Genomic DNA, 27,126 nt, shown 5'->3' on the forward strand with positions numbered 1-27,126 from the left:
CTGTACTGTACATCCAGGCACTGACAAGATGACTCGATTGTATGCCGTATCTGGATCTATGAGCTCGGTGTTGACGTTAGCACCAGGACCGCTTCCTTTACCCGCTCTCGGCGGCTCACCGTCGGATTCCGGCAGGGATAGTCACTATCACAGACGCGATGTGCATGCTTGATAAATGACTCGGGAGCGAGTAGCTTTCCCCTCACCTGTCATCGTTCTTACTGGATTCTACTCCGTACTATCTCACGATGGGCAAATTGAAGGACCAGAGGAAGCAGGCTAGCACCTGCTCTCCTCTTGCTACAGCCCGCTCGCTATAGATTGGATTGCGTGTTCCTCATGCAGTTGGCACCTTGCACAATGGACGTGCCTCGCCGCTGATTATTGAGGGCAGTACTCCGTACCGTGCAAGTACAAATAACCCCCCTCATAGCGCGCAACAGCTGCTTCAAGCAGCGTGGTACAGGTGTATTGTTCACCAACCCAGAGTAAACGTTTTGTTTTTCTTGAATCTCAACAGTGGGCTACGAGAAATAGGCTGATCTAGCTGTGATCCTACACGCGGTATCGCCATGCAGTTGAATCTCCATCCCATCCTTTGGATAGGGCTTTTCTTCTACTACCACCAAGCTTACGCTCTCTTAGAAGTCTTTGAAGTGTATCAACCTATTTCCCTTGCAAGCGATGGGCACAATCAATGTGCAGGAGAGGAGCGCGTCTTAGTGGACTACGACTTCGGGAATAGTTATTCTCTCCCCTATGTTGGGTCAGTGACGAGTCTCTTGCAGATCGACGAGAGACAGCACTAAACTAGACGTGTATAGATTCTATGAGCCTCCTCGCTGCAAGTTTGACACCGTTCGCATCAACCTTACTGTCACCTCGATTGGCAGACAATATGATCGTCTTGCCATTTTCTATCTTGGTGATACTGAATTGTGGCGTACATCAACCGCGGAACCAACCAGCGATGGCATTATCTGGACCTATTTCAAAGACATGTCACAATTTAACACCCTCTGGAAGGAGAAGCAAAAGATAATATTCGACCTGGGAAATATCATCACTGATGTCTATACTGGGCATTACAACACAACATTGACAGCCTATTTCTCCTACGAGGACAATGTAAAGACGCCAGATGCCATCTTGCCTATCTCTGCGAGAAGGTCATCACAAAACGCGTCCAGCGACTTTGAGCTTCCATCGGACAATGCGACTGTACTTCACCGATTACCTCCGACTACTTCACGTGCTGTCGTTTCAATCGCCGCCACTGGTCAATCAACAGAAGAGTTCTGGTGGTCGAACGTCTTTACATCCGACTCGTGGTCATTCGATAGCACCATTGGGGAGCTGTACGGATACTCCCCCTTTCGCGAGGTACAACTCTATATCGATGGCATGATGGCAGGGGTGGTCTGGCCATTTCCCATTATTTTCACTGGTGGTGTCGCGCCGGGTTTCTGGCGTCCAGTTGTTGGCATTGACGCCTTCGACTTGAGGCAGCCAGAAATTGACATCACCCCGTGGTTACCCATGCTGCTGGACAACAAGACCCATTCTTTCGAAATTAGGGTCACAGGACTCAACATCTCTGAAAGCGGAGCTGTCACATTCTCTGATACTGTTGGATCCTATTGGATCGTGACTGGAACTATTTTCTTGTATCTGGATGAATCCGCACCCCAGTTATCTCCTAGTCGCAAACCAATTTCAACAGCTCCGCCACCGGAATTCAAAGCGACGCGCAACCTTGTGCAGAATGCAGCTGGGGGGAATGAGACATTGATTTACTCCATAACAGCGCAGAGAACCTTTACAGTTGAGTCTGCCGGTTATGCGTGGCGTCAGAATCTTTCCTACTCGAACTATGGAACCTTGAACCAGCAAGGTCTGAGCCAGAGTAACCACCAGCATACTTCTGGCCGCAACCAGCTCACAGGAAGCAAAATACTCAATGAGGTCACATTTGGTTATCCTTTACTTTGTAACCAGACTTATGATCTGGACGATGGGCTTACTATAAGTGCTTGGATGCGCAGAGGTCTTGACATTGAAGCTACAGGAGGCCTGGGGATCTCAACATACACTCTTACCTCAGGCCCTCTGAACTTGCACACCGAGCAATCGGGCACGGCTTTTTATCAGTCAACTTCAGAGGATAGTGCTTCGTACGGCGAGACAAAAGATGTCTTTGAGAGCGACGCTAATGGTGTCTCATATAGTCGGGAAGTACACGCGGTCAACGGCAGTGTGGTGTATGATGCAGGCAACTAAGAATCTCTGAAGTATCATAAATCACTAGTTGATCCTTTTCTTGCACCTATTTAAATGATCTAAGACCTTTGTGTATGATAGATTTAACTGTTGAGATACTTCAGCAGATGGACAGTTCTTATCGGCACGTGAGCTTAACTGATAAGACAGATCTTCTGTCGCCTCCTGAGAGCCCCATCAGATCAACTCATCATACTGTGGCAATCAAGATATGTATAGCAAGAAGATAGCATGGCCACGGTAGAAACAGAGCTTAATTATTCAGGTAGTCTGGAGCTTGCTCTTTCTTATATGGGTTAATCGCTGACCAAGGACTCCAGGTCTTGTCCCAGATACTCTGGTTGCTGCCTTCTTGAGAACTAGCTGCAGCATTGAACATAATGGACCACCAAACAAGCGGCTCAAGTTGTCTTTAGCACCCCAGAGTCTAAGAGATCTCAATGGACTTCTGACATCAGAAATTCCGCTGGGCTATATTCCGCTAGCACGATGTCATATCAGATTAGTAAGTGATCGCCAAATTCATATACAAGCGGGACCTGGCATGGCCTCATAAGGTTGAGTCTGCTAAAAGCTTCATCAACAGAACTTTGCTCACTCGAGAAGTGCAGAAAGTCTACTGCATTCATTCAAATACGTCTCACGTCTTCCTGTTGTAGTGCAGACAGTCACTGCCGCTTCTGTTTATTCTGATACCACTGTGAATAAGGACAAGCTTGACAGCCTTCAGCTGAACTTGTTAGCAGTGCCCGGACAGGAAGTTATATTCTCAGATAGAATCACCGACCGTAAGCTCATCGATGCCATTGATGGCGAATTGTTAGGAAGCTTGCCCTGCGCCGATCGATTTGTTAAGAGTGTGCCGTCTGTGTGCTACCAGGCAACCTTGCATCAGCTCCCTGATGGGAAGTCCTTCAGACTGGAAACTGTCATCCTTTGGAAGGATTCGAAAGATATTCTAGATTCCAGAAGCCTATTGCCTGCCTCATCCAGGGTCTTTTCGAAGTATGTTCTGAGAGAGAGTGACGGTTCGCTCATGGAGCACACAGCACACACCCAAAGATTTCAAGGGCAGGGGGCAAGTTGGTCACCACGCGATTTTTACGAAAACGTTCATGTACCACCTGATATGCCCACGGGCTCGGCCGAGATTAAATGCGCCCTGACAGAGTGTCAGCTTTTCCCCTTTCAGAGACGGACCGTCAGGTGGCTCTTACAGAGGGAGGGCGTCAAATTATGCCCCGATGGACAGGTAATCCCTATTGAGGTGGATTCAGATAATGATCTACCAGCCTCCTTCATTCGTATCACAGATGCGGATGGGAAGTGCTGTTATGCGAGCCATCTCCTCATGATTGTGACTACAGATATCTCTGCACAGAGGACAGTCTTACGAGGCGGTATCTTGGCTGAAGAAATGGGCCTGGGTAAGACGGTCGAAATGATCAGTCTAATGTGCCTCCACCGTCGAAAATTACTACCTGAGACCCTACGTCCAAGCCCCACTGGTGGCTTGAGGCCCTCCCGTGCCACTCTGATTATAACGCCACCTGCGATTCTCGACCAGTGGAGAGAGGAGATTTTGCTACACGCTCCGAGTCTTCGTGTTTTCCACTATGAGGGTATTAACCGTCACCATGAGATATCAGAGCGTGGCTTGATTGATATGGTCGCTGATCACGATGTCGTCCTCACGACCTATAATGTTCTTGCTCGAGAGATTCATTACTCTGGAAATGCTCCGCAGCGAAATCTTCGGCATGAAAAAAGGTTCGAGCCACGGAAGACGCCTCTTGTTCAAATTCATTGGTGGCGAGTTTGTCTGGATGAAGCCCAGATGATAGAGAGTGGCGTCAGTAATGCAGCCAGAGTTGCTCGTTTGATCCCGCGCCAGTTGGCCTGGGCTGTGACCGGGACCCCTATCCGCAAGGATATCACAGACCTTCTCGGCCTTCTTCTATTTCTGCGCTATGATCCTTTCTGTGGTTCTATTTGGAATAGGTTATGCCGGTCATTTCGCCCTGTTCTGGCGCGTATCACTCAAACTATTGCTCTGAGGAATAGCAAAGATCGCATTCGAGGGGAGCTCCGCATACCACCTCAGAAAAGGTTTGTTATCACAATACCTTTCACTGCAGTTGAAGAGCAACATTACAGACAGCTGTATGAGCAGATGTGTGAAGAGTGTGGGCTTGATATTTCAGGTGCACCTATCCATGATTACTGGAATCCTAATGACTCATTAGTCATCGAGAAAATGAGGAGCTGGCTTGCCAGACTTCGCCAGACGTGTCTTCATCCCAATCAGGGTCGAGGATTTACCGCTGGGTCTAGCGGTCCGTTACGCTCAGTCCAAGAAGTTTTGGAGGTTATGATTGATGAAAACGACGTGAGAGTAAACGCTCAAGAACGTGAACGTCTCTTGTTGCGAATGCGCCGTGGGCAATTGCTGGAGAATGCTTTGCGAAAACGAGAAGCACTTGAGCTGTGGAGGACTTGCTTTGAGAGAGCGAGTGCAATCGTCAACGATTGTCGAGGTCGACTTCAAACAGAGATCGAGAGACTTCGGGTATCAAATGTGGGCACTAGTCAAGAATCGGCATCGAATGACCTGGCAACCAATGACGAGAGTGAAGATTCGGACAAGAGTAATCGCATAGGCACCTACCGACAGAGGCTCCGCACTGCTCTTGAGGTCCAGCATATGGGTATATTCTTCATGGGCAATGCGTACTATCAAATCAAATCGGATCTCAAGTTGACTGACCCTGACTCTGATGAATTCAAATCTCTCGAGCAACGGGAAGAGGAGGCGTACGCCACTGCCAAGTCCATTCGGAAGGAAATTTTGACGGATGTGTCTAAGAAGGTAGGAAATCACATGAGAATAATCAAGGAGATGCTGCGCAACAAGCGATATGTGGTCATACCGAAGATGAAACCTCAGATATATAACACAGGCGTAGAGGCTCGCCGTGTGCTCGAGAATTTCGAAGACTTCTGCGAGGCTATGAATAAACATGCTGCACAATACGACGAGTGGCGTCGAACCATGGTTCATCTTCTTTCCCAGTCGCTCATTGACCAGGAGGATGAATCGGAGCTTCAAGGGAACGAATACGAAAGTTCTACCAAACATCAAGATGAAATGTATGTTTATATGGAGGCACTACGCGCCATGTTCGCTGATCGCCACGACTGTCTGACTGGACAGAGGAATGTGCTTATTGCTCATGAAGTCAAAGGCGGAGTCGCTCAGGCCCAGAAGGGCGAGGGCCCTTCACCAGAGCTGTTTCTGAATATCATGAACATGCGAAGTCGTATGAAGCCCGATCCTAAATTGGGCTCTCTTCGTGGTATTATCAGTGAGCTTCGCAGCTTGACCACATCCCTTGAATGGCAGGCAACTGAGGGAAGCGCTCGGGCTCGGGCCGAAATGGAAATCGCCAGTTTGGTGTTGAAAAATGCCAGTGCTATGGCTGCAGAACATTCCAAGGTTGTTTCAAGCCTTGAGAGAGAGGTTGAGATGTTCCGGGACACGATGAATTATCGTCTTGAGTACTATCGTCAATTACAGCAAATCTCTGACACCGTGGCCCCGTTTGACGAGGAGAGCGTCGGAAAGCCTTTAGATGAGGCCGTCTTCGAGGCGAAGCTCTCTCAAGAAAACGTTATTGATGGAAGAATATCGGCTTTGCGCGCAAAGCACCGCTATTTAATCCATCTTCGAGACGAACCGAGCGTGGATGAGTCCACCAGAATATGCGTGATATGCCAATCAGGCTTTGAGATTGGTGAGTTGCGGCATCCTCTGACTAGTTGGAGCCAGGTTTTGCTTACATCAATAAGGTGTTTTGACTGTATGTGGCCATCACTATTGCCAGCATTGTTTGGGCATATGGTGGCGTCAGCATCGGACTTGTCCTACATGTAAACGAAGGCTGAAAGCGAACGATTTCCATCAGATCACATACAAGCCTCAGGATTATGTTGTGCAAGAAGAAAAGGCACCGACCAAGGCCATGTCTGAACGACCGTCTTCCACAAACTCAATATACCATGATATCAGTTCGAGCACGCTAAACGAGATCAAGAATATTGATTTGAATTCTTCTTTTGGCACTAAGATCGATACTCTGGCTCGCCACATAATGTGGCTCCGTGAGCACGATCCTGGGGCCAAGTCGGTAGTGTTTTCCCAGTACAAGAACTTCCTTGAAATTCTAGCATCTGCCTTATCCCGGTTCAAGATTGGGTTCAGCAGTGTTGACAGCAAAGATGGCATACAAAATTTCAAGAGCGACCCTGCGGTGAGAGCCATACCTGAGTTGTACGCAACGCTATAAATTTAAGAATCTTAATGCTGACAGTCGCCTGTATCTAGCTGGAATGCTTTCTCCTGCACGCCCGAGCCCATTCATCTGGACTTAATCTTATTTGTGCGACAAATGTCATATTTTGTGAACCCTTGATCAATACTGCAATCGAGCTTCAGGCCATTGCTCGCGTACATCGCATAGGCCAGCATCGGCCAACAACCGTCTGGATGTATCTGGTCTCTGACACTGTTGAGGAATCGATTTACGATCTGTCTGTGTCGCGTCGTCTAGCCCATATCATGCAAAAGGAGGAACAGCAAGAGGACAGACCATCAGAGTCTCTAGTAAATGGCGCTCATGAGACGGCAAGCACCACGCTTACCGAGACAGCAATTGATGCAGCGAATTCTCTTGAGATTCAAGATGCGCCGCTTTCCAAAATGATGGCAAGCGGCCCCTTGGGTGGTGAACTTGTCCAGGAAGACGATCTATGGCGATGCCTTTTCAGGAAAGCCAACAGTACCCACATGGATGCCGCAGGTGAAGTCGCGAGGTTCTTGGAAGGCGAGGCCGCTGAGCAGAGAAGTGTGGCGTTATTGAATTCGTAACCTTGCCGTCACGGTCTTGACCCAGCCGGTTTGGAAGTTCTGAATGTGGTGGATGAACAAGCAATCTTCAGATTTCGGGGCCTGATATGTGGTGGTGTCCCGATTCAGTACTGCATCTAGAGTAGAGCAATCAACAGTACCATGTCGCAGATTAACAGCAATCCCCTCGAATGTGGGGCATTTATGAGCCAAGGCTTGTAGCAATTTGAAGTACCCAACCGCCTCATTTTCGCTGGTTCTGCTGTCGACGTGTCAATACCAAGTCCTTCCATGTCACAGGCGAGCTGGTTTGTTTACAAGCTTATGAAAAGCGTAATTGTGCGGTAGCCTCATGAAGTTGACAAGACAGATCTATGAGCCACCGACCATGCATATTAATGCATTCCTTCCAAGCCGTAGTATTGTACTGCGTCTCGGTGTACTTCCCAGGCCACTACCGAGCATCCAGTCCAACTTCCACAACAATGACTGTTACGAAATTGAGGAAGGAGGCGCTCGAGCATCGTAAGTTTGCTAATAGGCCCCTCCGCGTCCCCAAACCTATTGCCTCTAGATCCTACTAGCTTTCCTTATCGATACTGTCGCCCTCGTCGTCACTATTGATTGGAGCCCTGAGCTTAAAAAATTGCCAGTCTTGACCACAGTCACTTGGGGGCCGAACCAGAAATATTCAGGTTAACACACTTGGAAACTGGATGGATCACTAGGGTGGTTGTTTTCGAGCATTATTGTCTTTTATCGGTGGATGAGAGAGAGAGCGGTGTGTTCCAGTGAGTCCCTGATGGACGCCGCTGTAGAGCTCCAGCATGCTTATGAAACAAGGCATGGTGAACAAATAGTTGCTATAATACAGATCTTGAGGTTGCAGTAATGTAATCCTCCAGGTGCGCTAAAATTCTCACATGAAAAGACGCCAGGCACCCAGAATGAGTGCAGCGGTACCGGTGCAGACACCCCTAGAGCACATATGTCAGTATACAATACTTCCTGCAGCAAAGAATCACGAGATCTTACATGAGCCATTGTAGAGTGGAAAACTTGACTGCTTCCACACGCTCCCTTAAGCCGGCAACTTCCTGCTCGATCCGTGTTTCTGTCTCCTTGATGCGCATTTCCTGTCCATTCGCTTCTTCACGAATCCTGCCTTTCTCGAGGTTCAAATCCAGGCGCACGGACGCCTGTGTGCGCCCAATCTCGTCGCGGAGGCGCGAGTTGAGCTTGGCAAGGTCTGCAGCAATCTTCTCGTGCGACGAGCGCGTCAGTTGCGCTTCGGTCGAGTCTGCATTTAGCAATTCGGAGCGGAGCTTGGCGAAGTCGACTTTTTGTGTATATGCTGATCGTTCGGTGTCTGGACGACGACAAGGTATAAGCATCCTAGCGATCTGCATCATTCTGCGATATATCCCTACCTTCTCTTAGAACCATTGTACGGGTAAGATTTTGGATCGACTCTTCGATGATATCATTCAAAACTCTCATCATGGCGACGGCCTGCTCCTCACTGAACCCTTCATCCTTCAACCGCTGTACGAACTTCAGAGTATCGAAATGGTGATCTCGTTGACGGACTGTGGAAGCATGGAAAGCACGTCGAGCAGGCTTGAAGGCGGCGACATAGACACCGTCATAGCGGATAGGATGGCCGAGGCCTTGTACATCGGGAGGGCTGGTTGTGTGGCGGGCCAAGGCAAACCGCTTTGCGATCGCCGACGAAGCACCAGTGCCCCGGGGTATGGCGGAGTGACTTGGGGAGGAAGATGAGAGGCTAGCTAGACTGTGTAACTGCCGTCCAGCCTGGTTCCAGAAGCGTGTCAATTGCTGCTTCTGTTGGCGCGCTGCTGGAAGAGTGGTCGGGGGTGCAATAGTCGTCCGAGCAGAAGAGCCGTTCCATGTAAGACGGGGAAGCATGGAACGGGGCACCTCCGCAACTGTCTTTTGAGACGCCATTATTGGCACGGAGCCATGCGATACCAAAAGAAGTGATGGCCACACAAAAGCGCGTGGTAAAAGAGCCTGAGCCAGAGCCTGATCTGGGTGAAGAAGGATGGTGCATGATGAGGTGCCGGTTGACGATGACTAAACCCCGAATTCGGGGACGGCGGGCCTTGCTTGCTTGCCTGCATGTGATTGCTGCCATTTACACCCTCAACGGCATTCTGGGGTCTTACGCAAGATACCAGACCCCCCGGGCTTTTCCGGTTCCTAAAAGCGTGGGCGTGTCTGCACGTTCCTTCATGAGTCGAAAAATATACACTTATATACATAATTTACAATAAAACCGTGACTGGTTTGAATTATACTTCATATGGCAACCATCTACAGTACAAATCGTCTTTTGCACTCATGCCTCTGAACCAATTAGTATATTTTCCTCGGGACCCAACGCGAGCTTAGGTATCCCACTTTCACCCCAATCCATATAGATCACTTTCTGAGAGAAAGCCGGACTATAGCACTTCTTCGGCCCATCTATAGCTCGAAAAGCTCTTTTAATAACTTCATGGTGTCACCGGGGTTTTGAACGGCATGACCGATTGTCCTATAGTCGCTGTAAATCTCGTAGTCGTTGCCTCCCTCGAAGCATTTGTCTCCAAAGAAGTGAATCGTCTTGTACTCCACGCCAGACATCTCCTTCTCAGCGGCGACGTGCTTCAGGCAGTAGGTTTTGTCCCAGCCAGTAGGGAAAACATCGAACGAGATCTGGCCGCCAATAGAGTAGCTAAGTCCACAGTGTGATTAGCAACAAGGGAGTACAGGATGTGTTGGGGTGCCTATCCCAGGACTCACGTGAGACCCCAATCAGGGAACTTCTTCTTGAGAGCTTCTACCAAGTCTCGACGGATATGGTGCACATCATCATATCTGTAGAGAGGACATTAGTCAATCAAGCTCGAGTCGCATGCAGACCGCTAGGCCTGAGGGGAGACACACGCTTGGAACTCATTTCTCTCGTCGAAGCTAGCGTTTCTGCCAATGGGGCTGACATTAATCATTCCGTTGCGAAACTCGATGAAGGTACCACGCTTTTTAGGAATCTTCAAGTCCGCGATGTATTTAAGGCAGAAGTTGACCAGCTCCTGGTATCTTTCCTCTCCAATCCACTCAATGAAGCTGGTTCCAGCGAGCGGCTGTCCCAGACGAAAAGCAGTCAAACCGTTCTCAGGGAAGCAAAAGTCAAAGAGGGATGTGACGTTTGTTGTAGCTGAGCCAAGCTGTTCTTGCTGCTTGGCGAAATCCGATCCACCAACCTAGGCATTATTAGATCGCTGGAGTCAAGTTTCCATTTGAAGAACTGACATATCCGATAGCACACTTGTGGCGAAGTCGAGAGAGGAGTTCCAGCATTTCTGGAGTGGCACCCTGGTCACGAGCGATCGATTATTAGTCTCTCGGTCGCTTGACATCAAAGACAGCAAGATCAATTGATCCAAGTTCACAACTTCTGAGATTGAGGGAGTAGCTCACCCTTCTCGGGAGGGACAGTGTGTTGTCGACATCGAAAAGACAAATGGTCCCCTGTAAAGGCCGATTCGGCAAAGATGGATACACGCTTGCGCCTTCTGCCATGATGCCAAACACAATTAAGAGATCTTGTTTGTGAACTTGGTGTGAAAAGCGAGGAGAAGAAAGGGAGACTTTCAATAGCCACTCGAGAGCGACAAGACGGCGGAAATGGTCGAATTCAGGGGGGGAAGGACGCATGCGGTGAAGTGGGGAGGTGATAGCGGGGACTAGCTCAGGCATCAAGGCTGCATTGTGTGAAGACAGTCAAGGCCGAGACAGTCGATCCACGTGGGTCCCGATGGCTTATCGATAACCTTGATAAGTCCCGCAGCTTCGATGACCTACGTACTGTGGGTTGCTTTATCCAGTCTCATTGCTGCTGCATTGACCAGCAAGGGCAGATGGAGACAGATAGTCTCACATTTCATATATATAATACTTCTTGGGCGCTCTACGTGGTGCCTAAGCAGCATTGTGAGAAAGACTGTAGCGAATATGATCGTAGACTTGAAGTATCCCAAAAACCAAGACACTATTACCCACATTGACACCATAGGAAGAATGAATAAGTCTAAGAGGGCACATGACTGCTGCACACAAGGGATGAGTATCCCACTCTGCATTGTCACAGGTCAATGTCCTCAATGGCCCATTGTAGTCTGGAAGACCTTGGCCGCCAACTCACTCAACAGCCGAGCACGGTCGGTTTGAGGCAGCTCCAGAAAGACCTCGTAGACACTCTTTCCCTTTGCGTCACGTACCGCTCCCAGTCGATTACCCGCGACAGCTCCAGCCAACGCCCCGGGAGCATTACCAATGATGAACCCCAGTGCGCCGCCACTAATACCGCCAACAATGGACCAGAAGCGTGACGTAGGACGGGTTTGCGTGCGGCCATCAGCATCGGTGTCTTCACTCGCAAGACCCTCTTCGCGTAGCATCTCCTCAAAGACGGACCCAAATTGCTCCGATGCCCGTTGCTCTCTATCAGTAGCGGAACCGAAGCCGAAAGCGGACCATGGGAAACCACCGGCACCTCCTTGAGGTATATCATATTCTTCATCCACCCCATCTGCCAATCGTGTCGCATCGTAATCGCGCCGGCGTGATATGTCCGATAACGTATAATAAGCATCGTTGATTTCTTGGAACCTACGAGTCCGAGCTGGCCTCTCAGGCGAATCGGCAGGCACTCGGTCGGGGTGCGACTTCAGTGACTCTCTGTAGATGTGTCAGTGTTGTGCTGACTCTAAACAAATCAGAACCGTGCCGCACCTTTTGTATGCATTGCGAATTTCTTGCTGGGTTGCTTTAGGAGATACCCCAAGAACCTTATCTATATAAATGACGAAGTCAGTCTGCTAGCAGTGTGTCTACAACTTCGCGGTGGCTCTCTTACAAAGGTCTCTCTGTCCTAAGAGATATAGTGAGTATGCGTTCTGCTCGAATTTGTGCGGAAATCTGCTGAGATGCACTCACTCGCCATGATTTATTACAATCAGTTTGCTCAAGAGAGATTCAATTTAGTAAATGAAGGTCACGAACTTGTTCCGCGCTAAGAGCTATGTTAGTGGACTTGAGGCAAAAGTGGTTGCTGAAGCGGTCGAACCGACGAAAGAGTCAACCGCCCCCGACCATGACGTCGGCAGCCATTAGAGTGAGTGCCTGAGCTTCTTGTGTAAGGCAGCGAGAGCTGAGCCGGCTTACCTAACTTAATTAGTTACTCCTTGTGAGTACAGTCATGTACTGACTGTATTGTACTGTACATACGCATAATACTATGTAAGTTAGTACCAGGAACGGCCCACGGCCACGGGGAGCCCGGCCCCTGACGGATTTGCCCTTCGCAAGCAGGTTCCTGCTTTAAATATGCCTAGGTACAGTACAGTATTTCTACCAATTTTATAAAGATTCTTCACTTACACCAAAGTCATACTTGCATCTTGACAAACATATGTTACTTCACATAGATTGAACATGACAAGATTCCTAAGGCATCCTATCCTACTCATACCTAGACCCCAGTCTCGTCTACGCTGACAAGATCAGCTTCATAATCGCGACCACGATCGCTTAGAATTTAATACTTAGGTAGTAACTTAGAGCGAGCCATTGGGGGCCGGGGCAACTACACTCGTGCATCTGAAGCTGACTAGTCCCAATTGACTCCCGCCCTCTTGTCGATCCGATCTCAGAAAGAACACATTCCTGTCCTCGAGGGCACTACGTCCCTCTCGCTGACCGATTGTTCTCATCTTTCATCCTAACTAGTATTAATTATTGTTCCCATTTATCGGCAGATCTGGCCACCATCACGTCCTCCACTTATCAACCACTGTCAAATTTCATAAACAGTCTGTGCGATCAAAGGGCACAGTCACCTTTTCAAGGCTCCATTGGCTGCTGGCTAGGCCCCATTGCTGAGTGAAAATAATCCACAATGGGCTGGTTCGATGGAAAATCCCCGACCTCCTCGTCATCTCACAGACATCACTCTCGTCGACGCTCCTCCCCTTCCCGGCGTTCTACGTACTCGTCCTACAATGCCCGCCATTCCGCACCATCAGTTTTCAGCCTGGGCAGTGGTGTCAATCGTGCAGGACGATCCAGCCCATCCGTGTTCTCCTCATCGTCACGACGCGCACGGCCCAGGGAAGGTTTTGTCGCACGGATAGTTCACATCATCCAGCGCATCTTTCGCGATGCGTGGAAATATGCACGCGACCACCCTATAAAGGTCCTGACGCTGCTCGTGATCCCACTTCTGACAACTGGTGTCCTGCAAAGGCTATTGGGCATGATCGGTATCCGTTTGCCAAAGAACCTCCACGGAGCATCGGCGCTGCGACCTGGCGGGGCCGGTCTATCGGACAATATCAGTGGACTGTTCAGCATTGCCAAAATGTTCATATAGCTCCTAGAACTCGAGCCTCTGCCTTTCCGATACGACGCCAAACTGTTCATGAGACCCAACGTGTATACTCTACTCACCAATGCGCTTTCGCCGAATTTGCGATGAGCTTTGGACATCTAGAGACGACTGGATATGACTACGAAGATGATGACCATATTTTGATCGAAATTTGCAATTGCGGGCTATTTGCTTGTAATTTTTGACAGTCTCCTTGGTAGCGATTGCAATCAAGGGATAGCCGTTATAATACATTACTGCTTATTCTTATGTAATGATCTATTAACAGAATGCGCTTAGACCACCTACTAAGAACGTGACTACTAAGTTGTACTGAGTAGATTTCCAGAGCATTGCACTCATATACAAACAGCCGGAGTCGAATGGTAAGTATACATTCATTGGCGCATCTATTCAATGTCTGAAAATGACGAGGCCGGAAAAACAATCCAAGCAAGAATGTTGAGCTTGGATTCATTCCCTCGAAATTTGGTCCAAGAAGTTAAGACTTTTGTGTGCGCTTCGCCCTCCGCCTGGATGCGCCCTTGTTGGAAGTTGTAGCAGAGCTAATCACATCCTCGACTATATTTTGCGCTGTCTCGGCCAGTTCCTCGCGCTCATTGATATCGATACCCATGGCGTCGGATGAGCCAAGCACTCGGCCGAGGGTTTTGTGGTAGACCCAGCCGGGCATCCGGAACACCATTGTATCGCGGAAGGTAGGGCGTGGAATCTCGTCGATGTCGAGGAGGAACTCTCCGCGTTCTCCATCTTCCGTCTCCTCCTCCAGGAACACATGTCCGACCGAATCCACGATGAGAACTTTTCCATTCTCCGCGACGACACGTTTCCTTTCGCCGGTGGGCTCCACGGCCTCATTGGTGGGCGTTGCAGTCCCAGAGCTGCGACCGTTGATTCGACCAGCACTTTTCTTGCCCTGTTTGCGGTTTTCTCTCTCCATCACGCGCTTCTGGCGTCGGTTCATTGGCACGGCACTGGGCTCAGGTTCCGGAGTTGGCGTGGTTGGTTCGGCAGCAACACCACCATTCAGTCCAGGGATACCTCGAACACCCGACTCGTCGCCCCATGCAGCTCTACGGGCTTGACGGATGTACCGATCGACGAATTCCCGCTGACGCTTCCAGCTCAGCACGAGTGCGGCATAGTGGGCGCCGCCCCCAAAGACCAGAAACAGCCCGACCAGGACAGAGCCCAAGCCCGGGCGAAATCGTGAATAGTAGTATCCGGTACCCTTCCACTTCGGAAAACCATTCTTCAGAAAATGGTCATAACGCTCCCGAGAAGCTCCACGCAGAATATTGGCAACAGTGTTCAGACGGGCCGCGCGATCATGGGCTTCTTTGACGGCCGCGTCGATCTCACGTTTCGAAGGGCCCTTGTTAACATGGACACCTGCCTTGTTGGTTTTGGCCCTTGACTTGTCCTTAGAGCTGTTGGCGATGAAGGATCGTCTCACTTTGTCAGGGTGGAGGAGCTTTGACTTCTGACGGTAGGCTTTGGTTAATTCGTCTTGGTTGGCATTCGGTTTCACGCCCAAGACGTCTACACAATTATTAGATTGATCAATCAACACTGATGGCGTAGGAGCAAGGGAAAGCAATGCGGAGGGAGTACCGTAGAATGTCACATTCGCGCCTTCTTTGGAGATGACTTCTTCACGAAGCTGGAAGATTTCGTGGTCTAAGGTGACGTCAATGTTAACAGGGAACAATAGGATGAGTATCAGAGAATTTACCTTCTTTGGTCCAAGCCGCAGACAGGACAAACAGAGCAGCAAAGAATAGCAGACGGAGTGAGAAGGGCTTCATGGTGGGAAAATAGGGCGGTCAAGACCGCTCTGCCCAGTTCAAGAATACTTACTCCGTACTTGTAGGAATCCGAGCGAGATGAGATTAAGGAAATTGAAAATTTGATTCAATGGCTTATCTGTCATCTACTCTCGCTGCTCTTGTACTGTACTGGTGTATGTATATACAGTACAGTACATACAGTAGTACACCGCTCCACAAGTCGGAACTGCCACGCATCACACCGCCGTGACTATTTCCTGTAGTAATGTTAACTTTACCGTAACGAGTACACCACCTTCTACACAAATGTAGGTTCTTCGTCTTTTTCTCTCCTCTGCTGAAAGAGCGCAGTCAAGTTAGCTTACTATGTATTGAGAGGTATGCAGCAGGTTTTCTTTAACACCAATATGACAATAATTCACTTCTATGCACGACGTGGACCAATAAAGATTAGAATTGAGTCACTTCTGACCTGTCAGGTAGAAAATAGGTAGAATCCCTGACTATGTACAATACTGTACTGCACTGTAATTCGCTTCAGACCACGCGTGACGAAGCGAGCTGCGACAATCAAAGTGTGATTGATGTGCGAATACTCCAGTTTACATATGAATGTATTGTGCATTATGGCCAGGGTTCTCCGATTCCTAAGGGCTGGGCTCTGAGGGGAAAAGAAAGAGGAAGAGGAGGAATCAAAAGGCTTAAATTCAGACTCGGTCCCTTCCTTTTCCTTCGATACCTTGCGCTACTGAACTTCTGATCCTCTTTATCTCCAAAGGTTCCCAGCCTGAGGCAACGATACGGCTACTGTACGTTACCGGTGCCTGGACGGAAAGAGAACACGCCTCTCACCAGGGACTGAAGGCGAAGACAAAAAAGACAGTTAAAGTGAAAAGAGGGAAGAAGAAAGAAAGAAAGAAAGAAAGAAAAATAACTAGAACATAAGAGAGGATGATTAATTGCCCTTGGTCTGCTTAGCATGTCGACAAGACATTTGCTGTGCTTCCCCACTGCGCTGCCGCATCCAGCATCTCTCTTTCTATTTCTATTCTTAGAGCATCCACTGGTCTGTCTTTCCTTCAACTTTCTTCTTCGGTTGTTTTCGTGCTCTCCCCTAACAAGTTACTTCACGGATCCAATTTGATTTTTCCCCTGCCCTTTCCATCCAGTTTGAATTTGTGTTTTGGCCGGTTTGGGAGGCTTTGGTTGCTTCCCAGCTCGACAGACTTGTCTTTTGCTCCCCAGCACTTTGTCTGTTATTGTGGTCTGTGTCTATGCTTAGTTGGCTTTCCGCGCGCCGGGGGTGACCAAAAAGGACTGGGCTTGGGCGTTTGGGCCAACTAAGCCAGTTCAAGTCATTCAGTTGCGGAAACTCTTTCTGTTCACCACTGGTTTCTCCGACTTCTCGCCATTCCTCCCCCCCCCCTTTTCTCTCTCTTGATCTCCTGCCTACCTCGTTTCATTCGTATTGACCAAAGCCATTCTTCTTTCATCTTTATTGCCCATCGTCGTCGCCACGAGCTACATCTTTCTGCTACCTCTATTCTGCTACCCAACCTAAGTTTGTGTTTACTATTCCTTCCTTCTACATCCATTTCCGCCATCCACTAGACTTTCCAACATGAGTCCCCTCCAATTTCCTATTGATGCGATCACCTCGCGATTCGGTGACCGTTTCAACAGTGTTCGCTCCCAATCCTTTAGCACGCGCTTCGCTAACCTCCGTCCTGTTTCCGAATTCCTGGATGTCAAGCGTATCTCAAAGCCCGCCAACTTTGGCGAGGTTCAGAGCCGAGTGAACTACAACTTGTCTTATTTCTCGAGCAATTATGCTGCCGTCTTCGTGATGCTTAGCATCTATAGCTTGCTGACCAACCCGGTCCTGCTCTTTGTTATCATCTTCGTGACAGGTGGTCTTTACGGAATTGGCAAGCTCCAGGGCCGAGACCTCGATTTGGGCGTTGCCCGCTTCAACACCTCCCAGCTATACACTGGGCTGCTACTTGTCGCGGTCCCCCTAGGATTCTGGGCCTCGCCCATCGCTACTGTGCTCTGGTTGATCGGAGCCACCGGCGTGGCCGTCTTTGGTCACGCCGCTTTCATGGATAAACCAATCGAGAATGCTTTTTCCGAGGAGGCGGTCTAGGTGGTCGGCCGCGAACTCCTTACGGTATGCCCCGATGGGGAAGACCACCGCGGGCACGAGTGGGGAGACAAACCAGGAGACGTGCGGCTCCGTGGGTGGATGAGAGCTCAAGGGTTGAGGAGCTTGACAGTGAGGAGGACGATATGTACAGTCGTCAAGATATGCGCATATCACAGGCAAGGCAGGCAGCGGATCGGGAGATCAATGGAGGATCGATTCGACGGAGGCGATTGGTAGAGTATGACGCGTTCTACGAAGACGAAATGGCTGCTGTCGATGAGATGGACTATGACCTACAGGATAGCATGGACAGCACGGTGGCTTATGCAGTGCAGTTGGCCATGAAGGACAAGGAGGAGCGACTGGTAGATCAGGCTCTCGACCGGATACGACACGCGCAGGTTCAGGGCCAGAAGAACGTGCGTTTATCGAAACGGGAGCTAGAGGCGATCGAACGCATGCGGACCGGGTCGAGAAGCGGAACCGAGCAAGATACCCGTGCCAACGCTTGGAAAGGGACGTTGTTTGACAATCGATACCTGAAGCCTCCTGAAAGTTCCAGCCAGCGAGTTGCAGGGGAAGCACCTCGTGGTGGTTCCTATGTGTCATCCTCCCCGAGAAAGCACAGCGTGCCGTCTCCCCTTGCAGAAAACAACAGTGCTTATGCCTTTTGGGCGCGCACTTCGGGTGCTTCTCACAACCCCGAAGCCTCACCCCGATCGCCATCTTCTCGCTCTCAGTCTAGTCACACGCCCCCTCGATCTCCACTTCGGCCAGCTTACTTATTGGAGCGTTTACCAGCAGTACCTCTTGTTCGCAATCCTGGCTCCATGCGGAGGCCGGCCTTCACGCGTACTCTCCACGACGATACCCAATGGGTATCCTCCCATCGGCCCCTTCATCCTATAGAATCTCCGTCGTACCCGCTAGATCCTCGACGCGACTCGGTCAGCCATTCAGGAAAGACATCAATATCTAGCTATCGGAATATTTTTGAAGATCGTCCTAACAGCGCACGGAGTGCGACTATGAATCAAGGGTGGCCGGGGAGAATGACGGAGCAATACCCCCGAGAGGATGGAGCAAATCGAAGCAGTGGGTTGGAGGACAGTAGCGATGAAGTGCACATAGTAGACGTGTTGGAGCGGCGAGTGCCGCTTGGCATGCCAACGCGGGTGCCAGTTGGGAGAGGAAGTTATCATCGCGGCAGTCGTCCCTAAAGCTCCGTAAGCTTGTGCCTGTAACCTATGAGGCGTGTCCTGGAGACTTGTTTAGATTAGAGTGTCCTTTAGCTATCCGACTCAAAAGCAATTGTCATTGTCACCGTGCGATGCGAAGATCCTAGCAGGTACGTGGATACGTGGTAACTTCTTTGGCGGTGTGGATCAAACAAGGAAGAAGTACCAACGTAACTGGTTCACGACTAGCCTAGGAAGTGGGTTTAGAGTCAGCATATGAGAATGGATATGAATATATATATACATGTATTATTTGAGCGTAAGTATAGTAACTGAGCGGGCTGCCTTCGGATATAATCACCTGACCTAAGAAAGAAAAGGGAAGGGGATAGAGAAAAGAAAGAAAAAAAAGGAGGCCTCTCGAGTATAAACAAATCGGAGATGAAGAGATTTGCTAAGCTTGAGCTAAGCTTGAACATGGAAAGATTTGCCGGAGGGGGAAGAGGAAAATTGCGACGATGACGTCGACGAAGCCTGCGGAGTGATGATGATGATGAAGAAGAAGATGATGATGATAATGCTGAGTGAGATGTTTGACTACTAGCCGACTAAGGAACCTTAGCTAGTACGAGTAATGCTGCTCGGTGGGTCTCTCTTCCTTCTCATCGTCGTCATGGATCTGTTTCCTGCCTGAGCAATTGATTATTGATAATCACCTCCTTTCCCTACCCTCCTCTCCTCTTTCCCTCTTTCCCTATCATCTTCGTCGTCTTGTGTTTGTTCGTTCCAAAATCCCCTACACCAATCTAATTAATCCCATCCAAGGCCTGCTCCCAGGTTCAAAGCTTGGTACTGCATCGGCAGGCTTAAGCCACTTCCGCCCCTTCCGTTCCAGCCGATTGCTTGAACGCTCCCAAGGTGTACGTACTGTACTAATTCCAGTACTGTACTACTCATCACATCATTAAAACGGCCTCAAGTCATTATTCCTCGTAGAAAACGGGAAAACGAACGGACAACAGTCTCGTACAAGGCTTCTTACGGCGCATCGATCGCGGCGCAAGGATTTGATACATACCTGACCATGTGGATCATCTCATTTTGGGTCTTTCCAGTCATTTCAGCATGCACCTGGGTTGGTACGTAGCTCATCTTATCCCACCGCAATATTCAGGCACGATCGCTAACCATTTGGTTGCTTGATCCAGCCATGCTAATTGCCATGTTGGCAACCTGGGCTCGAGAAGGTAGCCCTATATACGCCAGTATGGAAACCGGCCAAACAATCGCGTGAGTCTATACCCTGTGACTGTCGTCAAGACAAACCACACGAGCATCGATCTCCAGTTTTCAGCCCCCAGTTCACGAACTAACGGGACTATCTCTGGACATTTATAGATATATCTCCGACATTGGTGCTCAGGGCCTCAAGCCCCTTTTCATTGCAGGGAGCTGCGTGACTGTCGCCTTTCTCGACCTCTCCTTTCTCTCCGAACGATGGCTTCGTCACGCAGGGCAGCTGGTACCCAACAAGGGTCTGTTTGATAAAAGCTGTGCGATCGCCTCCATCTGCTTCTCGATCGCCGGTGCACTGGGTTTGATTCTGCTATCAATCTTCGATACGTTGCGGCATCCGCATATGCATGACGGGTTTCTGGTGATGTTCTTGTAAGTCCTATTCAACGTACCAGCAAACCGCAGCACATAGCACTGTTGGAACACGGCCGGTGAAAGAAGCGCGCATTGGAAAGAAGCCAGGAGTTGCTAACGCATTTCGCCTTACCATTTGCCAGGGTGGGCTACCTCATCAGCGCAATCCTCATCTGCTGCGAATACTGGCGGCTAGGGATTTTCTACCGCTCCCAGCATCGTGTCCTCCTGGCCAGTTTCATCATCAAGCTCTCCTTCGTCATTATCGAGATTGCGCTGGCCATTGCGTTCGGCGTCTTGGGAAATAAGGGCGGACATTATCGCAATGCCGCTGCGGTCTTAGAATGGGGTAGGTCATATGGTAGTGATCGTGCTGAAATTGAACGGGATAACTGACAGACGGTACCTGAACTACAGTGATCGCTTTGATTTTTACGTTCTATGTCCTGTCCTTTGTGGTTGACTTGTTGCCCTCGGTTCGCACCCGAAAACACGTGCCGCAGGGCGAGAAGCGCATCGAGATGGGCCGGAACGGACACGCCCATGTCAGCAACAGCAGCGACGAAGGGACTGAAGAAGTACCCGTCACCACCGACTCGGCCGGACCCAATGCCAACTACTATCGCGGTCAACGGATTTATTAGATAATCGTTCAATTTCTTCCACCTTGGAGAGTTCGATAACCTTCAGTGCACACACACATATATATATATATATATATTCACACATGTGAGACGAGAGCATAATGTCATGATACCCTGTGAATTGGTTTTGAGCAGATGGAGTTTTTTTTTTCTTTTTGGCATATCTCTTGACCCTGACTGTTCTGTCTTCTTGAGTCTGGTGTGATCATCTTGGATGTCATTTCTGCCTAATTCTTGTATTTGGAATGCATGATGACTTACCAGTTTTTACATGATATCAGACTATCATTGCGTATATGCCATGCTTCAATTGTTGTACTTAGTTGCTTCCCAATTGTGGTTTTGTAGAGAGTCGTCTAGATTCTACCCATAGGGTTTTTATTCTATCATGCTGAACCTAGCCTAAGATGTATCATGCGAGTAAACTTTTCCTGACTCGCTCCAGGTCTAGTTGGTCCACGCCCACCTGTTTCAGATATCCCTCCACGCCCCCATACTTAGTCTCTAGATGCGCACAGATCTGTGCAGTAAACCCATCGGGACATTTGGTATAGTCCTCTGACAGCCCTAGCATGCGGATCTCTTTCATCCGCTCCTCCACCTCGACGACCAACTCTCCCTCGGAGAGAACATAGTCGGCCCGGATGGCTTCTGGGGTTACAGCACCCGTCAGAAGCAGAAGGAGAAGAATGATCAACCCCGTGCGGTCTTTACCCTGAGTGCAGTGGACGAGAACAGGGTAGGGTGAGGCGGCAGACGAAGGATCCGTGCTACTATGGGCTGTGCTGAGTTCCGAGCTAGCCTGTGTCTCGCTACCGGCAAGCAATTCGAAAATCTCTCTCATCTCGCTGAAGCTACTATCGAGGGTATCGATGCCAAGCCCGATGAGGCCGCGTGGAGACATGACCTGCTGACCCACGATAATGACAGCGTCGGCCCGGTAGCCGGATGCTGCAAGCGTAATGACTTTTCTTGGATAGGTAAGACTGGTTAGTCTGTACTCCGTCTGGTTTGCTGCCGCCTGCGAGTTCCCCCCTCTTTCGTTCTTTCTTTTCTTGTTTATGTGGTGGGTATTGGGGGCCAAGGACCTGTCAAGAGGTTCCCCGACTTCAAAAGAGGGAAGGGAAAGGGAAACCCAGGAAGAGAGGAGGGAAGAGATGGCGGGAAGAGGGGGGGGGGGGACAAATTACAGGAAGTTCCACCAATCAAGGCGCCAAAGTAAAGCTCGCTCAAAAGCTCTGCCGGTGAGACTGACCAGCCTACGTTGGACATGTGGGAGGTCAACGAGGTGGATGTCATCTGGGCTGGAGGAGGAGGAGGAGGTCGTGGGAGGAGGAGACGTGGGAGATGCAGTTGCAGTGGTGGGATTGGCATGGTCGCTAGACTGATTGCAGGAAGCACGGGCGATCTCCAACTCAGAAAGGCGTTTCGTGGCGGCCATGTGGTGTTCGGTACTGGGATCCAAGGGCTTTAGTTCCTGGGCATCATGTATCCGTGTCTCAGACGCCTTCTGGGAGGGGTGAAGTTACGCGTGCACTGTACACCCACCTGGATCGAAGGTCAATAATGGTGGAGATATGGTACTCTTCAGTCAGACGACGCTTGTCACGCTCGGAGGCTTCGTCTAACTAGATTACATGGAGAAAGAGGATTTTAGTTCCACTGAGGTGGTCTGGAGTGGTTCTCCTTGGATCGAGTAGCTGGATCATACAGTACTCTGGCGGGAGTGAAATCTGGAATGATAGACAGGGATAGGTACTGTACCCTGGCACTTCGGAAGAGAAGACCCTCTTTGATTACCCTGTGCAGGAGTTGTTAGCAATGCGTTGTAGGCGTCGTTGTGCTGTACATACCGTCGACCGAGCACCTCGTTGACGGTTCGGCCAACATCCCGAAAGTTGATGATATTGTCAAATGGTCGATCAGCCGAGTCGAGGTCAATACTCGACTGGCGGAGGTGGGCTATGACCATCGCTTAGAGGGGAAGATTGTTAATCAGAATTCGGAAGTATATGTTTGTGGCCGTGGAGACTAATCTAAACCATATACGAGAATGCATGCAACCATGCCGAGCATGCCAGGGGATGAGGAGATGGGGAAACGTGAAGGAGAGATGGATGGATGGGAGCGGGAGTGGATCGGGGGAATGTGAAACCGACCAGTTGCTCTTTAGGCCTAGTCTCAGCCTCACGCTCTTCTTTATGATCATTAGACACAAACACTAACTACTACATTACATACAATTATAAAATATCAGTTATCGACTTATAGTCCTCCGGGCTTATCCGGCATTAGATTTATTGTACTGTACCCAGGATCCTTGTACCCTTTAGACGAAAAGCAGCCTCCCCAACCCCTTATAAAAACCTAAAGAAACCGGACACGACGAAAAAGAAAGAAAAAAAAAATCCCATAAACACTAACCGTGAACCATGAACCATGAACCATAAAACAGGATTAGTGACAGAACTAACTAATAGACGTTGACTACAAGATTGAGTTGTGGTCCTCTCAGATTAAGGTATCGGAACCAGACAAAACGCCCACAGAGCGGCAGGCACCAGAGCGGCAGGCACCAGAGCGGCAGGCACCCAGCTTCATTCTACAATTTCTCGGAAAAGCGCGATTCTCGGCCCGTGCCATCGCTGGTTCGATTCCCCACCGATGAGGGTAGAACTTGGCCATGTTCAGGCACACTTGCCTGTCGGTCTGCTCCCTCTACAGTATGCTTTGGGATTGCCTCCGAGCTTCTTCGGGCGACGTCATGCTTGACAGCCCCACCAGTCTTCGCCTCGGTTGAGCTCCTCGAGACCATCTTCTTGAAGCCAGACATCAATCGGTTACGACTGGTCTCATCAGCCGGCACGTCTTTGGCATTAGAAGCGTGTTGGACTGCATCCTCATCGATACGACTAGGTTGCTCTGCACTGCCATCATCGATGGATATTGCCGTCATGGGATGGGACTGAAGCGCAGCTTTTTGTGGTTCCTCGTCCAAAGCCCCTTCTTTGGGTGCTTCAACCGTGGCAGGAAGCTCTGGCATCTCAGGAGATATACCCTCTGGATGAGCAATGTCCCATGCTCTTCCTTCACCACCTTCAGTAGTTTGCGGTGGCTCGGATGTGCTCGAAGCCTTAATTTCTTTGGTCTTGCTTGCGCCCAATGGCCCAGCTGTTTCTTCGAGTCCTGTTTGACCTGCGACATTTGCTGTTTGTGGCACGTCAGTGCCTACTTTGGCTTCCTTCGACTCTCTGGGGCTTTCAGCCTGGTTCGAGCTTGTGCGGCGCCCCATGCGACCTTTGAACCACGACCTGAACTTAGATTCTGGTTTGGTCACAAGCTCGCTAGAAGTGGGCTCGGCTACCGCACCAGCAGCACTTGCATTGACATCATCATTGGCGATTGTTTGTGGTGCAGATTCAGTGGCTGCTTCATCGACCACTCCTCCTGAAGTGCTAGCAGCAATATCTGACTCATGGTCGGAGAAGCGCTTCGATTTTCTTTTCCATAGCCAGCTCTTTTCATCTTTAGACCTGTTCTCAAGTCTCAAAGAATCTATAGCGAGTTAGGGACCTTGTAGCGGTGCGACACTCCTTTCAGACAAATACTTACCTCGTAGACGTTTCTCTTCAGCTTTGGTCTCTGCTTCGCGTTCGCGGTACATGGCTTCTCGACGCTGGGCTTCTTCCTGGTCCAGTCTTTGCTCCAGCTCTCTTGCGCGTTGATTCTCGGCTCGGTCGGTGATTTCGTCGAAAGTGGGCTGTAGCCGAGATCGAGCCAGCGCTTCCACATCGGACATGTCCACAAAGCGTTTGGAACTGATATTCACTCGATCAACCCCTTGGTACTGTGAGTCTGCTTCCTGCCTCTCCTGCCTTTCTAGCATGGCACGTGCCAATGCAGCCTCTTCGATCTCCTTCTGCATGGACGGGGGTGCGCGACCGGTTTCCGCATAGACCCTCATCTCCATGTTTTGAATGGTGGCATCGACGTTCTTCCTTGCCGCTTCCATCAAGAGTGCACGGTCCTGTTCCCTTCTTTCGTCTACGGCATTGAGCTTTGATCGAAGACTGGACATTTGGTGCCGGATCTCCAATGTTCGATCAGCATCCCCACTGGAGACATCCGTGTCAATTGAGGCTCGGCGTCTGCGGGGTTGCAAGCTGGACCGAGTGGGCTGAGGCTCAAGACCATAATATTCCCGGTAGATGGCTGTCTCATCCTGCATGCTGGCGAGCTTTTCAGCCGCGCGTTTTTCGGCGGCATCTTGCAGACTGAAGGCCTGTTGGAGAACTATGGGCTCCGCGCCAGTGGGTGGACGCTGTGATCTCGTTCGAGCATGGCCTACCTGACCTTGCTCCTTGGCCTCTACCGCGGCATACATCTCCCGGGCCATGGACAGAGCAGCAGCTTGCATAACACTTCTCCGCTTGTGTTCCTCCCGCTCTGGAGAGACCGGCGGGGATGCAGTGTAGAGACGCGCATTCGTGTTAGCGATATGTTGGATCCTGCTTGCCTCCATGGAGCTGTCAAGATCTCCAAGGGCCTCATCGGTACTCATTCCTGGGTGGGGGGCATCAAAAGGTGCCGAGTCGGCTCGCCTCCGGCTGCCGCTCAACGCACCGGTGGCGGCACGAAGGGCCTTCTCTCGATCATCTAAAACACGCCCAGCGGTTGAATCTGCTGCGATCAGGTCTTGCTTCAGATCAAAGGAAGTGGGAGAGCGCGTCGAGGGTGAACGACGGTTCCCAAAGACATAGGCGGCTGCCTTATAACCTTCCCGGCTCGGAGAATCCGAGGTTCGCTGATGCTCAACGACCGGGATCGCGGCCGCTTCCTTTCTGGCATGGGCGAGGGCGGCGACAGCTGACGCATGGCTGAAGCCAGGGCGAGAACCAGTCGCTTTCAAGGCTAAGGTAGTGAGGTGTATGTGTTAGTGAGGAAGATACGATCAATTTGCAAGATCAGAGTTACTCACTCAAGCGTTCTGTTTCAGCGGTGGAAGGCTCACGCACCGATAGTCTGCGCTCCGGATGGGTCACATACAGGGCAGCCGTGGCAGCTGGGAAGGAATTAGTTGTTTCATTACCACAATAGTTATAACTATTATTATTACGAAATGCTGGGGCATGATAATCTGATGCAAGAGGAGCATTAAGCAGGGCGATCGGGTGCGCCGATCTTACCTTGACCCGCCAGACGCACGGAGCGGGAACGCGGTAGCGTGGTGGTAGTGGTAGAAGTAGGTCGTTCAACAGTGGCCATGATAAGATAACGACCGTCGTGGGGAAGCCGAACAAGACATTACTTGGTGAGAAGTATCGCCAGGAATAAAAGGAAGAGGGAGAGAGGGAGAGAGTTTTGAGGGAGAAAGATAGAGGGGAAGAGAAGAATAAAGTTTTAGAAAAGAAAAAAAGAAGAGTGTGTGAGTAAGAGAAGAAGGGAAGCTCTTTCGGAAGGAGGGGGAAGAACATCATGGGTAATGACGATGATCATGGAGGATCGACTGTAACCCAGCATCAATCAGTCTTCGGAAAGTATGGAACGTATGCGCCGGGCCCATCCGTGGATATGGAGAAGAGAGTGTAAGAGGGTAAGAGGGTAACTAGAAGGACCAGGAGAGAAGAAAAAGTGACATCAGCTTTCCCGGAGCTGATGTCATCATGAAGAGTGTTACACACCTACAGCGACAGCGACAGCGACAGCTACAGCTACAGCTTACAGCTACAGTGTCCGTTTGCATGTAAGGTAGTTACCGACACGGAGAGAATGTGTCAGTTCTTCCCAAGTTCCTTTCCTCCTGCAGCTCCTTCAGCCTTACCAGTTGACTTCTCAGATCGACTAACTTGGTACTAACTATAATTGACAAGTTCTCTCCAGTACGTGGATGTAATTCACCTGGTGCCTGATTTCTGAAGCAAGACAGACAGGGCGCGCAGGAAGAAAATAAAAAATAGAAAAATAAAAAAGAACAAAAAGAAGAAAGAAGAAATTAGAGGTGTTAAAATTCATTTTCTTGCTCTTTTCCTCTTCTTTTGGTAAATCTGATTTTCATTCCTAGTCTACCTACCTCTC

General features: G+C 49.9%; 11 protein-coding genes across 11 annotated transcripts; 6 read left to right on the forward strand and 5 right to left on the reverse strand.

Annotated features, from left to right (window-relative positions):
* The first annotated feature begins 190 nt into the window (after window positions 1-190).
* On the forward strand, window positions 191-2,401 carry BO95DRAFT_442156 (uncharacterized protein). Its single transcript, XM_025586358.1, has 2 exons — window positions 191-766; window positions 825-2,401. Exons 1-2 carry the CDS (start codon window positions 573-575, stop codon window positions 2,278-2,280), a joined length of 1,650 nt encoding a protein of 549 aa, XP_025442975.1. The 5' UTR covers window positions 191-572; the 3' UTR covers window positions 2,281-2,401.
* Window positions 2,402-2,596: 195 nt separating this feature from the next.
* BO95DRAFT_361357 (putative SNF2 family helicase/ATPase) lies at window positions 2,597-7,207 on the forward strand (the record flags this gene model as incomplete). Its single annotated transcript, XM_025582514.1, has 4 exons — window positions 2,597-2,785; window positions 2,855-6,074; window positions 6,130-6,590; window positions 6,665-7,207. Coding segments are annotated over 4 exons (4,413 nt in total), but the record flags the coding sequence as incomplete, so codon positions are not given.
* A 548-nt stretch (window positions 7,208-7,755) lies between these two features.
* Window positions 7,756-9,254, reverse strand: BO95DRAFT_442157 (CCDC90 family protein). Its single transcript, XM_025586359.1, has 3 exons — window positions 8,617-9,254; window positions 8,222-8,555; window positions 7,756-8,163 (listed from the first exon to the last, which is right to left on the reverse strand). Exons 1-3 carry the CDS (start codon window positions 9,152-9,154, stop codon window positions 8,106-8,108), a joined length of 930 nt encoding a protein of 309 aa, XP_025442977.1. The 5' UTR covers window positions 9,155-9,254; the 3' UTR covers window positions 7,756-8,105.
* Window positions 9,255-9,485: 231 nt separating this feature from the next.
* Window positions 9,486-12,346, reverse strand: BO95DRAFT_481669 (PMM-domain-containing protein). Its single transcript, XM_025590216.1, has 10 exons — window positions 12,191-12,346; window positions 12,111-12,125; window positions 11,987-12,047; window positions 11,397-11,932; window positions 11,061-11,090; window positions 10,673-10,956; window positions 10,505-10,567; window positions 10,139-10,455; window positions 9,995-10,069; window positions 9,486-9,926 (listed from the first exon to the last, which is right to left on the reverse strand). Exons 1-10 carry the CDS (start codon window positions 12,195-12,197, stop codon window positions 9,677-9,679), a joined length of 1,638 nt encoding a protein of 545 aa, XP_025442978.1. The 5' UTR covers window positions 12,198-12,346; the 3' UTR covers window positions 9,486-9,676.
* A 713-nt stretch (window positions 12,347-13,059) lies between these two features.
* Window positions 13,060-13,660, forward strand: BO95DRAFT_108533 (uncharacterized protein). Its single transcript, XM_025580355.1, has one exon. The coding sequence runs from the start codon at window positions 13,152-13,154 to the stop codon at window positions 13,623-13,625; it is 474 nt and encodes a 157-aa protein (XP_025442979.1). The 5' UTR covers window positions 13,060-13,151; the 3' UTR covers window positions 13,626-13,660.
* A 464-nt stretch (window positions 13,661-14,124) lies between these two features.
* Window positions 14,125-15,530, reverse strand: BO95DRAFT_412240 (putative endoplasmic reticulum DnaJ domain protein Erj5; the record flags this gene model as incomplete). The annotated part of the gene is made up of 3 exons (XM_025584236.1): window positions 15,379-15,530; window positions 15,258-15,323; window positions 14,125-15,185 (listed from the first exon to the last, which is right to left on the reverse strand). The coding sequence occupies exons 1-3, from the start codon at window positions 15,449-15,451 to the stop codon at window positions 14,125-14,127; spliced, it is 1,200 nt and encodes a 399-aa protein (XP_025442980.1). The 5' UTR covers window positions 15,452-15,530.
* Window positions 15,531-17,054: 1,524 nt separating this feature from the next.
* Window positions 17,055-17,579, forward strand: BO95DRAFT_361400 (putative COPII vesicles protein Yip3; the record flags this gene model as incomplete). The annotated part of the gene is made up of 1 exon (XM_025582520.1): window positions 17,055-17,579. One exon carries the CDS (start codon window positions 17,055-17,057, stop codon window positions 17,577-17,579), a length of 525 nt encoding a protein of 174 aa, XP_025442981.1.
* A 263-nt stretch (window positions 17,580-17,842) lies between these two features.
* On the forward strand, window positions 17,843-18,799 carry BO95DRAFT_431264 (uncharacterized protein; the record flags this gene model as incomplete). The annotated part of the gene is made up of 1 exon (XM_025585000.1): window positions 17,843-18,799. The coding sequence occupies one exon, from the start codon at window positions 17,843-17,845 to the stop codon at window positions 18,797-18,799; it is 957 nt and encodes a 318-aa protein (XP_025442982.1).
* Window positions 18,800-19,458: 659 nt separating this feature from the next.
* Window positions 19,459-21,069, forward strand: BO95DRAFT_442165 (Frag1/DRAM/Sfk1 family protein). Its single transcript, XM_025586360.1, has 5 exons — window positions 19,459-19,896; window positions 19,966-20,047; window positions 20,156-20,425; window positions 20,551-20,756; window positions 20,825-21,069. The coding sequence occupies exons 1-5, from the start codon at window positions 19,842-19,844 to the stop codon at window positions 21,049-21,051; spliced, it is 840 nt and encodes a 279-aa protein (XP_025442983.1). The 5' UTR covers window positions 19,459-19,841; the 3' UTR covers window positions 21,052-21,069.
* Window positions 21,070-21,373: 304 nt separating this feature from the next.
* ptyA (putative tyrosine/serine protein phosphatase) lies at window positions 21,374-23,162 on the reverse strand. The gene is made up of 5 exons (XM_025580356.1): window positions 22,905-23,162; window positions 22,816-22,852; window positions 22,600-22,679; window positions 22,242-22,505; window positions 21,374-22,022 (listed from the first exon to the last, which is right to left on the reverse strand). The coding sequence occupies exons 1-5, from the start codon at window positions 23,021-23,023 to the stop codon at window positions 21,464-21,466; spliced, it is 1,059 nt and encodes a 352-aa protein (XP_025442984.1). The 5' UTR covers window positions 23,024-23,162; the 3' UTR covers window positions 21,374-21,463.
* Window positions 23,163-23,653: 491 nt separating this feature from the next.
* On the reverse strand, window positions 23,654-26,525 carry BO95DRAFT_361464 (uncharacterized protein; the record flags this gene model as incomplete). The annotated part of the gene is made up of 3 exons (XM_025582524.1): window positions 23,654-24,606; window positions 24,664-25,962; window positions 26,030-26,525. 3 exons carry the CDS (start codon window positions 26,523-26,525, stop codon window positions 23,654-23,656), a joined length of 2,748 nt encoding a protein of 915 aa, XP_025442985.1.
* Window positions 26,526-27,126: the final 601 nt, after the last annotated feature.

The sequence above is a fragment of the Aspergillus brunneoviolaceus genome (assembly GCF_003184695.1).
Source record: "Aspergillus brunneoviolaceus CBS 621.78 unplaced genomic scaffold BO95scaffold_28, whole genome shotgun sequence".
Lineage (NCBI taxonomy): Eukaryota > Fungi > Ascomycota > Eurotiomycetes > Eurotiales > Aspergillaceae > Aspergillus > Aspergillus brunneoviolaceus.

What these genes read in the sequence shown, in the direction of transcription:
- BO95DRAFT_442156 (XM_025586358.1), top strand. Translation starts at nt 573, where the DNA reads ATGCAGTTGAATCTCCATCCCATCCTTTGGATAGGGCTTTTCTTCTAC. An exon ending in TATTCTCTCCCCTATGTTGG is followed by an intron (nt 767 to 824) that starts GTCAGTGACGAG and finishes AGACGTGTATAG; the next exon opens with ATTCTATGAGCCTCCTCGCT.
- BO95DRAFT_442157 (XM_025586359.1), bottom strand. Translation starts at nt 9,154, where the DNA reads ATGGCGTCTCAAAAGACAGTTGCGGAGGTGCCCCGTTCCATGCTTCCC. An exon ending in TACAATGGTTCTAAGAGAAG is followed by an intron (nt 8,556 to 8,616) that starts GTAGGGATATAT and finishes GTCGTCGTCCAG; the next exon opens with ACACCGAACGATCAGCATAT. An exon ending in TCCACTCTACAATGGCTCAT is followed by an intron (nt 8,164 to 8,221) that starts GTAAGATCTCGT and finishes TATGTGCTCTAG; the next exon opens with GGGTGTCTGCACCGGTACCG.
- BO95DRAFT_442165 (XM_025586360.1), top strand. Translation starts at nt 19,842, where the DNA reads ATGTGGATCATCTCATTTTGGGTCTTTCCAGTCATTTCAGCATGCACC. An exon ending in TTCAGCATGCACCTGGGTTG is followed by an intron (nt 19,897 to 19,965) that starts GTACGTAGCTCA and finishes TGCTTGATCCAG; the next exon opens with CCATGCTAATTGCCATGTTG. An exon ending in GAAACCGGCCAAACAATCGC is followed by an intron (nt 20,048 to 20,155) that starts GTGAGTCTATAC and finishes GGACATTTATAG; the next exon opens with ATATATCTCCGACATTGGTG.
- BO95DRAFT_108533 (XM_025580355.1), top strand. Translation starts at nt 13,152, where the DNA reads ATGGGCTGGTTCGATGGAAAATCCCCGACCTCCTCGTCATCTCACAGA.
- BO95DRAFT_481669 (XM_025590216.1), bottom strand. An exon ending in ACTGGATAAAGCAACCCACA is followed by an intron (nt 10,957 to 11,060) that starts GTACGTAGGTCA and finishes CACACAATGCAG; the next exon opens with CCTTGATGCCTGAGCTAGTC. An exon ending in CACTGTCCCTCCCGAGAAGG is followed by an intron (nt 10,568 to 10,672) that starts GTGAGCTACTCC and finishes GCTCGTGACCAG; the next exon opens with GGTGCCACTCCAGAAATGCT.
- ptyA (XM_025580356.1), bottom strand. Translation starts at nt 23,023, where the DNA reads ATGGTCATAGCCCACCTCCGCCAGTCGAGTATTGACCTCGACTCGGCT. An exon ending in TTCTCTTCCGAAGTGCCAGG is followed by an intron (nt 22,680 to 22,815) that starts GTACAGTACCTA and finishes CATGTAATCTAG; the next exon opens with TTAGACGAAGCCTCCGAGCG. An exon ending in CTTGATTGGTGGAACTTCCT is followed by an intron (nt 22,023 to 22,241) that starts GTAATTTGTCCC and finishes TACCTATCCAAG; the next exon opens with AAAAGTCATTACGCTTGCAG.